This window comes from Schistocerca americana, chromosome 10 (genome assembly GCF_021461395.2).
Source record: "Schistocerca americana isolate TAMUIC-IGC-003095 chromosome 10, iqSchAmer2.1, whole genome shotgun sequence".
Lineage (NCBI taxonomy): Eukaryota > Metazoa > Arthropoda > Insecta > Orthoptera > Acrididae > Schistocerca > Schistocerca americana.
In genome coordinates, this window is record NC_060128.1 from 48,981,036 (window position 1) to 48,994,198 (window position 13,163).

The following is a 13,163-nucleotide window of genomic DNA, read 5'->3' on the forward strand; positions in this document are numbered from 1 at the left end:
TTTTCATGCAGTGAGAGCCCAAGTATTAACAGGCAGACTGTGTGAAATAAACTGCAGATCCTATTACGGAATGTCCCTACAGAGCATACTGGAATACATAAAGACCTGCTGAAATATGTGAATGTGCTGTTTAATTAAAATAATATTGGCCGTTTACAGTCAATACGGCTGCATGACAATCGTTACTTGATGTATAAACTATGGTCATGATATTTGGGAGCAGTTTGCAAATTATGTGGCACCGATTTAACAATCTTCCACTATGAACATATTTCATAAAAATTCCAAGTAATGCAAGGATTGCAAAGCAGGAAGAGTGAATTTAATTCCATGTGGATGTGGTCCACACTCTGATATGGACACACTGATCAAGTTTTCATACAGTTATGACAATCAAATACTACAATGGTTCTTTCAGAAAGACAAGGCCAACCATTCCACTGTTCCTCTCAGAGCTGACATTGCATTGACCTCAAGTAATCTGCTAGGGCTAAAACGCACGAGAGTTTTTGAAACAAGTTGGCCCTGTCTTCCATGTTTAAGAGACAGTGGTAATGTAGGGCCAAACGAAAAAAAGAAGAAAGATGGAAACAAGAATAAAGCAAGTCTCACTCTGATCCAGAAGCATTGTCAACAGCTTCTCATAAAATTACCATTGTTTTCTCAGAAAGCAACATAAAACTGAAATAAAAGCTATGTTAAACAGAAACTAAATTTTTTGAGCTTCTGAAGCATTTTAAACGCTGACTCCAATATACAGAAAAGATATATACAAATCTCTTATATCAATGTTTTTCTAAAAGCTTTCTGTTACTTTCAGCTGGATAACAAGATATCAGCGTGTTTACTTACTAGCAAAAAGTTACAAATAGTTCCAGACCTACACCGTCACTAATCATTTACATGCTGTAACGACGGCGGCAAATTACAGTAGTCACAAAACGTATGGACCGGCGATTGTCATACAGAGTGAAGAGTCTGCCTTAAACATTTGTAAGTTAAATGCGAATAGTTTTAGGTTGCAGAACTTGATTCTAAACGTTAGGGTTTAAACTAGGTTCCTACGAAGCACTAAATTTTGGCTTTTATAATTTGGCCTACTGCACATATTACTCGGGTGCAAAATATCACTTACACTGTTACGTAGTTACACAATTTGATATAGACGCGGTATTTATTACTAATGAACCCTTCGGTATTAAAAAAGTACGACCCAATACGGTCGCATCCAAATTGAAAAATATTAAATTTAAATAAATTTGCAAGTGACTTGATGCCTTTATAACTATCTAAAACGTGATCTTCAGCTTTTTACACTTCTTGTGTAATGCACTTCCTTTGGAATTCGCAATATTCGATATAAATATGTAGTTTACCCACGGCAACATGTTGGAAATACTATATCATGTTCAGAAAAATATATAAGGCAGGTGATCTGTTACCGAGCACTAAATGGAAAATGTATAACAGACTACGCTGATGATCCGCAACTTATATCCTCCCTGGTAATATGTCCGCTGCGGAAAGTGGGAGATGGCATTTTCATGCGAAAGTAGAGCTGTATGTACTATGTGGATGTCGAGCGAACGAGCGTTTGGCGGAGTTCAGGGACACACATCATTACGTCAAATGTTTATTTTGTAAGAGGCTTTTAATTGCTGCGAACGGCCGATCAATACTGTTTTAGGCTACGAATATTTCAAACAGGAGTTAAGTTCCAGATACCTCGTTTCTCCGCGTCCTCGTCATTTTGCTATTAGATTTCGGGACTTGTGTTATACTACATGTACAGTGTTGCTTTTGGCATCAGTCATTTGTGCCTGCCGCCTGGGTTCGAGAACTGCGAACTTCATCTAATTCTGTTCAGTGGAGGTCTTCTGATTGATTCAGGACAAGTGCAGAAGTACAGTGGTACGGCATCAAATGCTTTACTAAGATAAGTTATATCATTTAATATGCAACCTTAATTATGTTTTAATATCTTATATAGTATACGCAAATTTGTCAATATCGCAATACTTTACAAAATGCAAATGGCCAAGTTATTACGACTATCGACTGGTATAAAATCGATTTCATTGCAATTTGATGTTAATCGACCTTGCCGTTGGTTTTCGACTATCCTTGGCAACAGTTCTATAAAGACCAAATTCCAAGGTTTAAGAAAGCACGATACGCTGCCGTATCGGCGGAGGCAGTCTGTTATAGGTACGCAGAGCGGTCAGCACATACGTTCACATTTAGAAATGCCGAAGCAAAAGAAAGTTTGTATCATTGGCTCCGGTAACTGGTGAGTCGCGTTTCTGCATGATCTGTGTTTTCTTTGTGCTTCACAACACACCGTGTCACCATCTAAAAATTCAGCATGTTACGAACGATGCAGCTGTGTTTGCGCGACGATCGTTCACGTACTATAATGTAGTAGAACAGGAGAAAGGCTTGCTGTTTTTCTGTTGCGTGTCACCGTCTTAGAATGAGATAGTATGTTCATTTTTGTTTTGTTTTTAGTTGCGATATACGCATGTCTAACCAACTGTGTAGATAATAGTGGAAACTTTCATTACGCACTACACGTATGTGTTAGAACAGTGCATGTTGAATACACCTTATGAATTCCCACTAGTAATCAAAACCTCTAGTTGCACTATCGTTTTTAAACAAGTCTTGAATTTATTCAATTTGAAATTAGATCCCAGTCCTGACGGGGAGTTAGGAAAACTGGAAAATGCGTCCGTAAAAAGTACTGACCTTCATCCTCGTGAGAATATCAGAACAACGACACTTCACTCAAACAACAAACACGACGTCACTGGCATAATAAAAGAGGAGACGTCTGTGTAATAGTTTAACATGACGCGTCTGTTAGTCGCCCTTGAGACTCGGATGTTTGCGGAAAATTCTTACCTCGTCATCCGCGATAAGAGGTACTCTCAGCGTATTAATGGTCGCGCACATTATGAATACATAAAACGTGCAAAACACTCGGAAGTACCCGACGCAGTACACGGTATTGTGCTGCAGCTGTGCTAATTATTACTGAGAGTTGGAAAGCTTGTGTACTGGATTTCTGGGATTGCTTATGCGTGTTACAAATGTGAAAGCAGATGCTGAAGAGCGTATAAAAGCTAAAACATAAGCGCTCCCTTCCCCTCTCTCAACCCCTCCCCAATACACGCACGCAGAAAGACATAAAATATCGTTGGCATTATTGGATATTGCCCTCTCTTGGAAGCCACATAAACGAATTGTAAATGGTATAAAATTGGAAAAAAAATGTTTAAATTTTTATTCGTATTCTTGTCTAACATTGTCACAGTAGGAAGTAATTATTGCTTTGCAATGCAATAAATTTCATCTTAAAAAGTTATTAAATAATTTGTTAGTAGTTAACATGATGAGGTAACAGCCAGTAACACAAAATTAAACCATCTATTCAAAGTGACAATTCTGAACCGTTCCACCAACTGATAGACTACAAATACCTGTGTGCTGACTTTAAAAAAAATATTTGCTCTGTTGTTCATAAAGATAAGAAGAAAATATAGAGGAGGTAAACTGTACGTTCACATAAAGGATTGAAACTCCACACGAAAAGGACTGTAGAAGGGGCAGCTGCAGATAAAGAAGTGGAAGTAGCCATGTCAGTTGAAGTTGTGTAGAGAAAGACAAAGCCTGTTTGGAACTATAGACCCGTGCAGAATGTGGACAACAAACAATTCAGAAAAGATGGTGATAAAAGCTTTTCAAATGTGTCGCTACAGAAAATGCTGTAGACTAAATGGGTAGATCGAGTAACTAGTGAGGAAGTACTCAATCGAAATGGAATGAAAAGAAATTTATGGCACAGCCTGACTAAAAGGACCCAGCTGACAGGACACTTCCTGAAGTATCAAGGAACTGTGTGTGTGGTAATGGAAAGAAAGAAGTAGAGGGATGTTAAAGTTGAGGGAGATCAAGGCTTCTCTGCAGTAAATAGTTGCAGACAGGTGTAGCTTACATAGTACAGAGACAAAGAGCTCAGCATAAGGTCACAACATATGGGGTGCCCAAAATGAGTGGTGACTTATATGTTGAGGCACAGGCTGTGGCAGTGGAAGACCGGGTGCAGCCAGTGTCCTCGTGTAATCGGCCGTACTTAGTGCCTCGGTACTAGCTGCTGCCGCTCTACCTTCGCGAGGGTTAGCTGGGGCGAAGGCTGGCTTGAGTGCGGCAGGGATATTGTAACGGAAGAGCCCTTGATAACACTGAATGTTTTGTCGTGGCATGACAGTACTGGGTCTGGATCACTGTATGGCGCATTTTGAGTGGCCTCGTGTCAGGTGAATACCTGTCTGACTAAAAGTTGCAGAAAATGAATGGCCACTGGGTAGAATGTGCATTTGAATCACAGGACAGAGCTTAAGAGTCAGCTGCTATAGGGTTGACACCTTCTTTGAAAGCCGTCCGGAGGCCTAGTAGGACAGTAAGAAGGCTGTCACTCTGATGCTCTGTGGCACAGCATGTGAGTGAGGTCTCTGTCAGCGGAGCTGTTCTGCGAGGTCATTGACAGTGGGATGGCAGGCACAGGTTTGAATACAATTTGTGCCGAGCAATGGTGAGAGTGCTTTAAGGAGATATGACTCCAATTGTTTGTCAGTGGTGACGTGGAGAGGAACACCGTAGCACAGGATCCACTCGTGAAGGGAGGACACAGCCTTAGTAGCTGCCGTTGTGTCCTTTGCGGGATAGATTTTGGGCCAACAAAAGAAACAGTCAGTCACTGTCGGTAGCTATTTGTAATCTTCGGATGGTGGTAAAAGTCCACTGGCATCAATGTGGAGGTGCTCAACGTGTTGATTTTGTGGGATGAAAGTACCAATTGGAGCTGTAATGTGCCAAGTTATTTTGTGATCCTGTCACCAAATCTTGTGCGTAAATACCATTTATGTGTCTGACACAATGGATAATCATAAGATTGCAAAGCATCTATATTATCATTTTATTGTACTTCAGAGGCAGCATGAAGAATCGGAGAGTTTACAGTGAATGCTTATATGTAGCAGACAATTCACTGCCTGTAGACTAATACGAAGAGTTGCACCAAACCAGTCTTCAGGCTGAAAACAAAAATGCTTTGTTGCTGACGATGCGAAGATGTCAATCGAGCCTAGTGGAGCAATTTCACCAGCTGAAAATGTGAACAATATTTCCTCAGAAATTAATAAATTGGTCTTCGCAAACGGACTGTCACTGTATTTAAGTAAAGCACAATGCCCGGCCATGCCATTAGAAATAATTCTTGAGTGTAAATTGACAAAGGAAAAGACATTTATATTCATAAGAAGTTGAACTGAGTCACAGGTCGCACTTCTCAAATGTCTAAGCTCTGCAACGTTTGCATTAGAGATATTATCAGATTTTGCAGATTAAAATGCCAAAAGATAGAGTTAAACAGTGGAAAATTCGGGATGGAATAGTAACAATATTATGAAAAGGAAATTTTCTACCCACTGTATAGCAGAGATGCTGAGTTGCATACTGGCACAATAACAAAAAAAGGGCAAACGAAAGTTTTCAGCTGAACAGGCCATCATCAGAACAGACAAAATAAATTTATACTCGCATGCACAAACGTCATTTGCACAAATGATGTCACAGGAAAAAAATTATGTGAATTGTGTGTTGCACAGTGGGTGCCTTGTTGTCAGTTACTTAAACAGTATCCTGACAACAGGTTCTCAGAGAATGTATTCCCTTATAAATTTTGCTGTCAACAGTCACAGTTGTAAAACAACACTAAGATCCATAACTGTAATACAAGAAGGGGAAGTGATTACCATGTCCACCACTCAACCAAAGTGTGGCACAGAAAATAGTAAGTATTCGTCGGCAAAATGTTGACTGCCTAAATTATGATACAAACAATTTAATGTGCAGTAAAATTATTAATAATAATAGTAATAAGAAATCTTAGTTGGTGTGTTGCCTTTTTTATTCCTCTGAGATGATATACTATAATTGTAAAACTAACACATTCCTTATCAAAGCAAGATTTCCCAGATATGATCCACAGAACATGCAAGTAACTAACCAGATTGGGCTATGACTTGCTTAGACCTCCTTATTCTCTGTCTTCTTAAAGCCATTTTCTCTGCCCCTTTGTATACATACATCTGCCCACTCCCGTCGCTGCACACGGCACAAAATCTTGCTGTCGCCCCTCCCCCCACCCACCCACCCCCGAAAAAAAGAAACTAAATTCCTCTCACAGACACACAATTCACTTTCCCACATACAAATTTCCCCTGTACACCATATTCCTTTACCCCTGCAGATGCAGTCCCCCCCCCCCCTCCCCCACATATGCACGTACACGTGCTCTCTCTCTCTCTCTCTCTCTTTTTTCCCCCCCCCCCCCCCCTCCCTGCCCCCCTCCACCATATTCTCCCTTTCCACACATACTATCCCACATTAGTATCATTTCGCTCCCCATCACCACCATTTTGCCACCTCCATAAGTTTGCCCTGTCACTAATGCCACCACTGCCCTCCCCCTCCTCTCCACAATCACCATTTTGCTCACCAGCATTCCTCCTCCCCTCCCAGGCTGCTACCACCACCACCACCACCACCACCACCACCATTTTGTCTCCTCCACTCCTCCCACCCCCATTTTCTCCACACACCATTCTCACATAATTTCCTGTTTGTGTTTGCCATCAGCCCCTCCACTTTTTGCCTCTGATATGCGTCTAATCCTCTTCATGGGCAACATAATGTTACTCCGCCCCTCACATCACTGCAACTCCTGCCATCTTCCATCCACTGTTTACCCTTCTAAGTGTTTACCATATATTTTTGTAAATAAAGTTCTCATGCATTTCAGTTTATGTTTTAGTAATACTTGTAATTTTGGTATGTGTGCTTATTAAACTCAAAAGAAAATTGTATTAGCATTAGAACATGGATGTGTAGTGCTTAACACTAGCAGTTGTAGGTGATGTAAACATAGATACTGCTTTTATTTGTATAAAAAAATGTTTGTTATAAATATATTTAACTTAATAATCCTTATATGTTGGCACGCTAATAAATAAACAGCTGCACATATTTATAAATGTGTATTTGTTGTTTTTAAAGTTCTTCGTGTATTTTAGGGAGCACTCTCATATTGTGTCAGTGATCCTTTCTTTGCCACAACACTTTAATAGCACACCGGTGAAATCGTGTGTCAGCTGCAGGAACAGCTTGCTACTAAGTATGTGCTGTAAAATTGTGCCCTCATGTCTCTCGGCGGCTGAGAACAGACGTATGGGCTGAGGAGTATTAAAATTGATGCACAACTACTCTTTGAGAACAGAAATGAATTCATAAAGTGGTCTTACTGAACGAATTACAAGAATTTTAGTTTGTACTAACAAGGGAACCTCCCCATCGCACCCCCCTCAGATTTAGTTATAAGTTGGCACAGTGGATAGGCCTTGATAAACTGAACACAGATCAATTGACAAAACAGGAAGAGGTTGTGTGGAACTGTGAAAAAATAAGCAAAATATACAAACTGAGTAGTCCATGGGCCACATAGGCAACATCATGGAGCTCAGGAGCGCCGTGGTAGCGTGAGCAGCTGCAGAACGAGAGGTCCTTGGTTCAAGTCTTCCCTCGAGTGAAAATTTTACTTTCTTTATTTTTGCATAGTTATTATCTGTCCGTTCATTCATTGACATCTCTGTTCACTGTAATAAGTTTAGTGTCTGTGTTTTGCGACCGCATCGCAAAACCGTGCGATTAGTAGACAGACGAAAGGACGTGCCTCTCCAATGGGAACAGAAAACATTTCATCGCAAGGTCATAGATCAACCGATTCCCCCACAGCAAAACACGTCTGATATATTCTATACGACACTGGTGACGGCATGTGCGTCACATGACAGGAATATGTTGTCGACCCACCTAACTTGTACACTTGGCGAATGGGTAAAAAGATTCTTCTACCTTGCCCGATTTAGGTTTTCTTGTGGATGTGATAATCACTCCCAAAAAAGTGATGAAAACATAAGAGTTTGTCACATAAACTGAAAATAAAAAATTAAACTTTTCACTCGATAGAAGATTTGAACCAAGAATCTTTCGTTCCGCAGCTGCTCACGTTACCACAAGGCCACGGTGCTCCCACGTTCGCAATGTCCTTGATATTGCATATCTTCGCATGAACTACTTAGTTTGTATATTTTGCTTATTTTTTCACAGTTCCACACAACTTCTTCCTGTTTTCTCAATTGATCTGTGTTCAGTTTTTCAAGGCCTATCCACTGTGCCAACTTATAACTAATTCTGAGGGGGGTGCGATGGGGAGGTTCCCTTGTAAGCTTATTTGTCAAGCATTCTGCAAACTATACAACCAATGGAGCAAGTTTAAGTGGACGTCAAAAGTGGTTTTGAACAAGAATATCTTACCTGCGGTACTTCGCAAATTATAAAAATAAATGCAGTCAAAGCAATAATGTGTCACCTTGCTGATGTGGATGACACCTTCCCGGTAAGAGGTAGCAGACAAAATCTGAAAGCCACACTTAGTGTAGGCAGAACTGTTGCACTAAGAACACAAATACCAACTGGTGAATGAAGATCAGAATACGACACCGTACGGTGCGATAGTTTTCAGAGTATCGTACCACATCATGTTGTTGTTATTGTTGTTGTCTTCAGTCCTGAGACTGGTTTGATGCAGCTCTCCATGCTACTCTATCCTGTGCAAGTTTGCTCATCTTGAAATGTCCACAAACAAAAAAATCAATTTCAGATTTAGGTACTAAAAGTTGGCTATCACAGGAGAGAGTCTATATAGTCAAATGTGTCCTGTAGAACAGAAAATGTCTGCTATAGAACTTTAAGTAGAGGAGATGATAAATTCTATGGAAAATGTAAGGGCTCAAGAAAGATGGTCACGAATACAAATTGTGACAAAATAAGGAATATACGAAAGAAGCTTGAACATCGTTCGTGAGGGAAGGCCGAATCTCTGTCCTCTTGTCAAAAGAATGGCCGAAAGGTTACCGGAATACGTGGAAAGCGGGATGATACAACATAACTGGTTGAAAGAATTAAGAGGTGGATAAGGCAGAAATTGGTCATTCCAGAGGTAGTGAGAAATTAAGTACTGTGTTGACAGCCAGAAATCCTTGGTTTTCAATGCTCTCCTTAGTGGAAATACAAGAAGGGGTGCAGTGGATTTGAGAAATTTCATTATTGGGGGGAGAGGGACACAAATGCTCATCAAGATATTTGAGCAAGCAGTGGATAGTGCCAGAAGGCGAGATAGGCTGCAAATGAGATGGAACAACAATACTGACTGGCATACTGAAGATGTAAGAGGCTGTCGAGTAGTGAGCAAGAAATGGCAGGTAAATGGTGGAAAGTGTGGAGAAGTGCAGAACGAGCCTGTGCTCGACTGGGCAATGCGAGGAGCAAGTACATTTAACAAAAATAAAATAAAAATAAAAAAACACAAGCGATTATAATCCTTGGGGACTCGAACTGTTTTTCTCTCACATTTTGGGTACTTTTCATATGATTGTTTTAAATAAAGCTGTTCTCAACCTGAAGCTCAGTTTGAACATTATTGTGCTGTGCCAGGGAGAGTCACATTGGAGATAGTCGACTTTTGACTGCCTGTACTTAGTTATAACAGGGGTTTAAAAGGTCATTGTATGACTCTTAATTTTTCCTATGCAAAAATCTTTGCCAGAGGTGAAATGAGTGAATGGACAGAAAAATAGCTGCTAGGACAAGGTGAAATTGAAACATAAACATTTGGATTTTTGGTGGAACACTTGTACTGTTAGCGATTGAAATGTACTCGAAAGTACTAGAATACAATAAAAATTGAAATTGATAGATCTGTTCTGGTCTGCTACATGTACCTGTATCAAATAAAGAAAACAAGTAAATGAGGCGTAATTGTCAAGTGGTATGTTCCTTCGGAGGTGACGTGTCTAGTACTGCCGATATATGCGGGTAAGTCGTCACTTTACCCCCTGAATGTAGAACTAAGTACTGGCCAGCATATTTATTAATTTTGACTGAGTCCTGTGCCGATTAAAAGAACGGCACCACGAAAAATGTTGCCATTTTACTTCCCCGCTACTTACCTAATTTAGTGTTGCAGAACCCACTTGTCTCAATTCCTTCTAAACTTTTTGTACCAATTGACACATTAGCTATTGCTTAAAGTGATTGTGTTTAGAATAGTTTTCTACTGCATCACCTGCATGCCGGAACGGGCATAACTGACAACAGTTCATTTTCAGGGGCTCCGCAATTGCCAAAATCGTAGGAGCCAATGCAGAACGGCTGGACTATGTGGACAGCAGAGTCACGATGTACGTGTACGAAGAGATGGTGGAGGGACGCAAGCTGACGGAGATCATAAACGAGACCCACGAAAATGTGAAGTACCTGCCCGGGCACAAGCTGCCCCCTAATGTGGTGAGTGCCGGCTGCTATTTACTTACGTCTGATCGAGGTCAGTCGACACCCGGCATCTGGTCGGAGGGCCCGACGTAACGTCAAGGCCGACAGGCCGGGACGGACCGCAGGTTCGCTCGCGGCATTCCGGTTCCGTCCTGCGCACGGCGCATGACATAGTCTGTCGGCCGCTCGCTCTCTGTTTGGCCGGGCCGTAATTCGCGTGCCGGCGACAGCTGTCGTGACACCGTTCGTGTGCCCTATCACAAATGTCGACTGACGACTAATTTTAATCGGACTACAAATGAGGACAAATGATCCACATATTCTGTAGCAAAGTGAACAGCTCAATCTTTTATTTTTGTGCAGTTGTTTTCTATGATTCTCAAGTTTCTCCCACCGTATTTGATAATCAAAATATCCATGGGTGTACTGCCGGTCTACAGTGTCCAGAGGGCACAATATTTCAGCGACCGTACGTGTCGACATCATCAGGTTAACTGAGGGACTGAGCTCCTGTGTATGTGCGGGCACGGAGATCCGTACACTATGGCTGCTCAGAGGGTTCGGTGGCAGTGGCGGCCGATTTAAATACCCTCTGCCCGCAGCGTGCTCCTTCTGCCGTCCGCGCCCTGCACCACGGTCGCGCGGTGGAACAGATTGCGACGGCATCAGAGATGACGTCGGTGTGACGACTCTGTCCGCCGTGGTCGTCACAACTATATGTTTGCTTGATTTACTCTCGATTAACCCAATCGCTGGTTCCCGAGCCTTGCTAAGATTATAGCCACAGTCACGGTTTATGAGGTCGTCGTTGGTGCAAATTTCGATGGCCTCTCTAATGACGCTGTCCCAGTATCTCGACGTCTGTACCAGAATCCTTGTGCGTCCGTACTCCGTAGCGTGATTTTCTGACAAACAATGTTCAGCGACCGCCGACTTGCTCGGATACATCAGTCGAGTGTGCCTCTGGTGTTCACGGCATCGATCCTCGACGGTACGCATCGTCTGACCAGTATACGACTTGCCATATTGACACGGAATCTGGTACACGCCGGCCTTCCTCGAACTGAGGTCATCTTTGGCACTCCCCATCAGTGCACGAGTTTTATTCGGAGGACAAAACATAGTTCCAACCTGGTGTTTCTTCAAAATGCAGGCGATTTTTCCCCGAGAGTGCACCTGTATATTGAATAAACGCAGTGCCTACCTCCTCCCTCGTGATTTCATCCATCTCCACAGGTTGTGCTGTAGAGGTTGGGCGGAGAGCACATTGAATCTGCCACTCTGAGTACCCATTTTTTCGAAATACAGTTCTCAGATGTTCCAATTCCTCGGGTAGACTATCTGTGTCAGAGATAGTGCGCGCCCTATGTACTAGAGTTTTAAGTACCCCATTCCTCTGTGAAGGGTGGTGGTAGCTGTCTGCGTGCAAATACAGATCGGTGTGCGTTGTCTTCCGACACACCCCATGACCTAGGGTGCCGTCAGCCCTTCTCTTGACCACACTCGACTGATGTATCCTAGCAATTCGGTGGCCACTGAACATTGTTTGTCGGAAATTCGCTCTACGGAGTACGGACACACGAGGATTCTGGTACAGACGTCGAGATACTGGGACAGCATTGTTAGAGAGGCCATCGAAATTCGCACCGATGACTACCTCATAAATCGTGACTGTGACTATGATCTTAGCAAGGCTCGGGAACCGGCGATTGGGTTAATCGAGAGTAAATCAAGCAAACATATAGTTGTGATAACCACGGCGGACAGAGCCATCACACTGACGTTATCTCAGATGTCGTCGCAATCTGTTCCATCATGTGAACGGGTCGCGGACGGCGGAAGGAGCGCGCCGCAGGCGGAGGGTATTTAAATCGGCCGCCACCGCCACCGAACCCAGTTCCCTCTGAGCGGCCATAGCGTACGGATCTCCGTGCCGGCATGTTCGCAGCAGCTCAGTCCGTCAGTTCACCTGATAGTGGCGACATGTACGGTTGCCAAAATATTGTGCCTGTTGGACACTGTAGACTGGCAGTACACCTGTGGATATTTTGATTAGTTGTTTTCTAATTTGACTGTTGTACAAGTAAAATCTGAGATCTTCTTCACTAATAATAATAATAGTGGTAGTAGTACGACCCACCGGCCCGGTGCGAGTATTTAAATTGGGTGCAGCTTCGGCAACTCGCGTGTCCCGGACTGATCCAGTGACGTAAGGCGTACCCAAATGGTCATCCGGTCGAGTACTCACTGGGCCCGACATTGCTAAACGTAGGTGATTGGATGGCAATTCCTACACAGCATGGCCACTTGCAGGTCTTCAGTAAATGGACAACACTTTCTTCACACTCTCTAGCGAGGCCTTTGCATTCCATTCTATCTTATATTACTTGAACATTTTTGTTCTTAAATTATTAACCTGTAGCTTTTAATTTTCTTTGGGGTTTAAACCCTATGAATGCGCAATTTAGAATTGTCAAATATTTAATAATAATGACGACGATGGTGGTGTAATAGGCTTAATTACCGTAATGGAAACTGGTGTGTAGAATATTCACATTGATTGGCAAAACTGTTCACCTAATATTTAAAAAAGAAAGAGAGAGAGAGAGAGAGAGAGAGAGAGAGAGAGAGAGAGAGAGAGAGAAGAAGAAGAAGGTGGCAGCTGAAAGTTTCTGTCCTACTTAACAGTTTTTTCTCACACATGCTCTAAC

At 42.3% G+C, this 13,163-nt stretch overlaps 1 protein-coding gene across 2 annotated transcripts in view; it reads left to right on the forward strand.

The window, feature by feature from the left end:
* Positions 1-2,032: 2,032 nt before the first annotated feature.
* Positions 2,033-13,163, forward strand: part of LOC124552703 (glycerol-3-phosphate dehydrogenase [NAD(+)], cytoplasmic) — a 114,282-nt gene continuing 103,151 nt past the window's right edge. Inside the window, exons 1-2 of one of the 2 annotated variants that reach the window (XM_047127044.1) lie at positions 2,033-2,290; positions 10,290-10,467. In XM_047127044.1, coding sequence (XP_046983000.1) covers positions 2,034-2,290; positions 10,290-10,467 — 435 coding nt within the window. In that variant the 5' untranslated portion in view covers position 2,033. The remainder of the gene's footprint in view (positions 2,291-10,289; positions 10,468-13,163) is intronic. The other variant, XM_047127043.1, reaches the window with a different exon arrangement.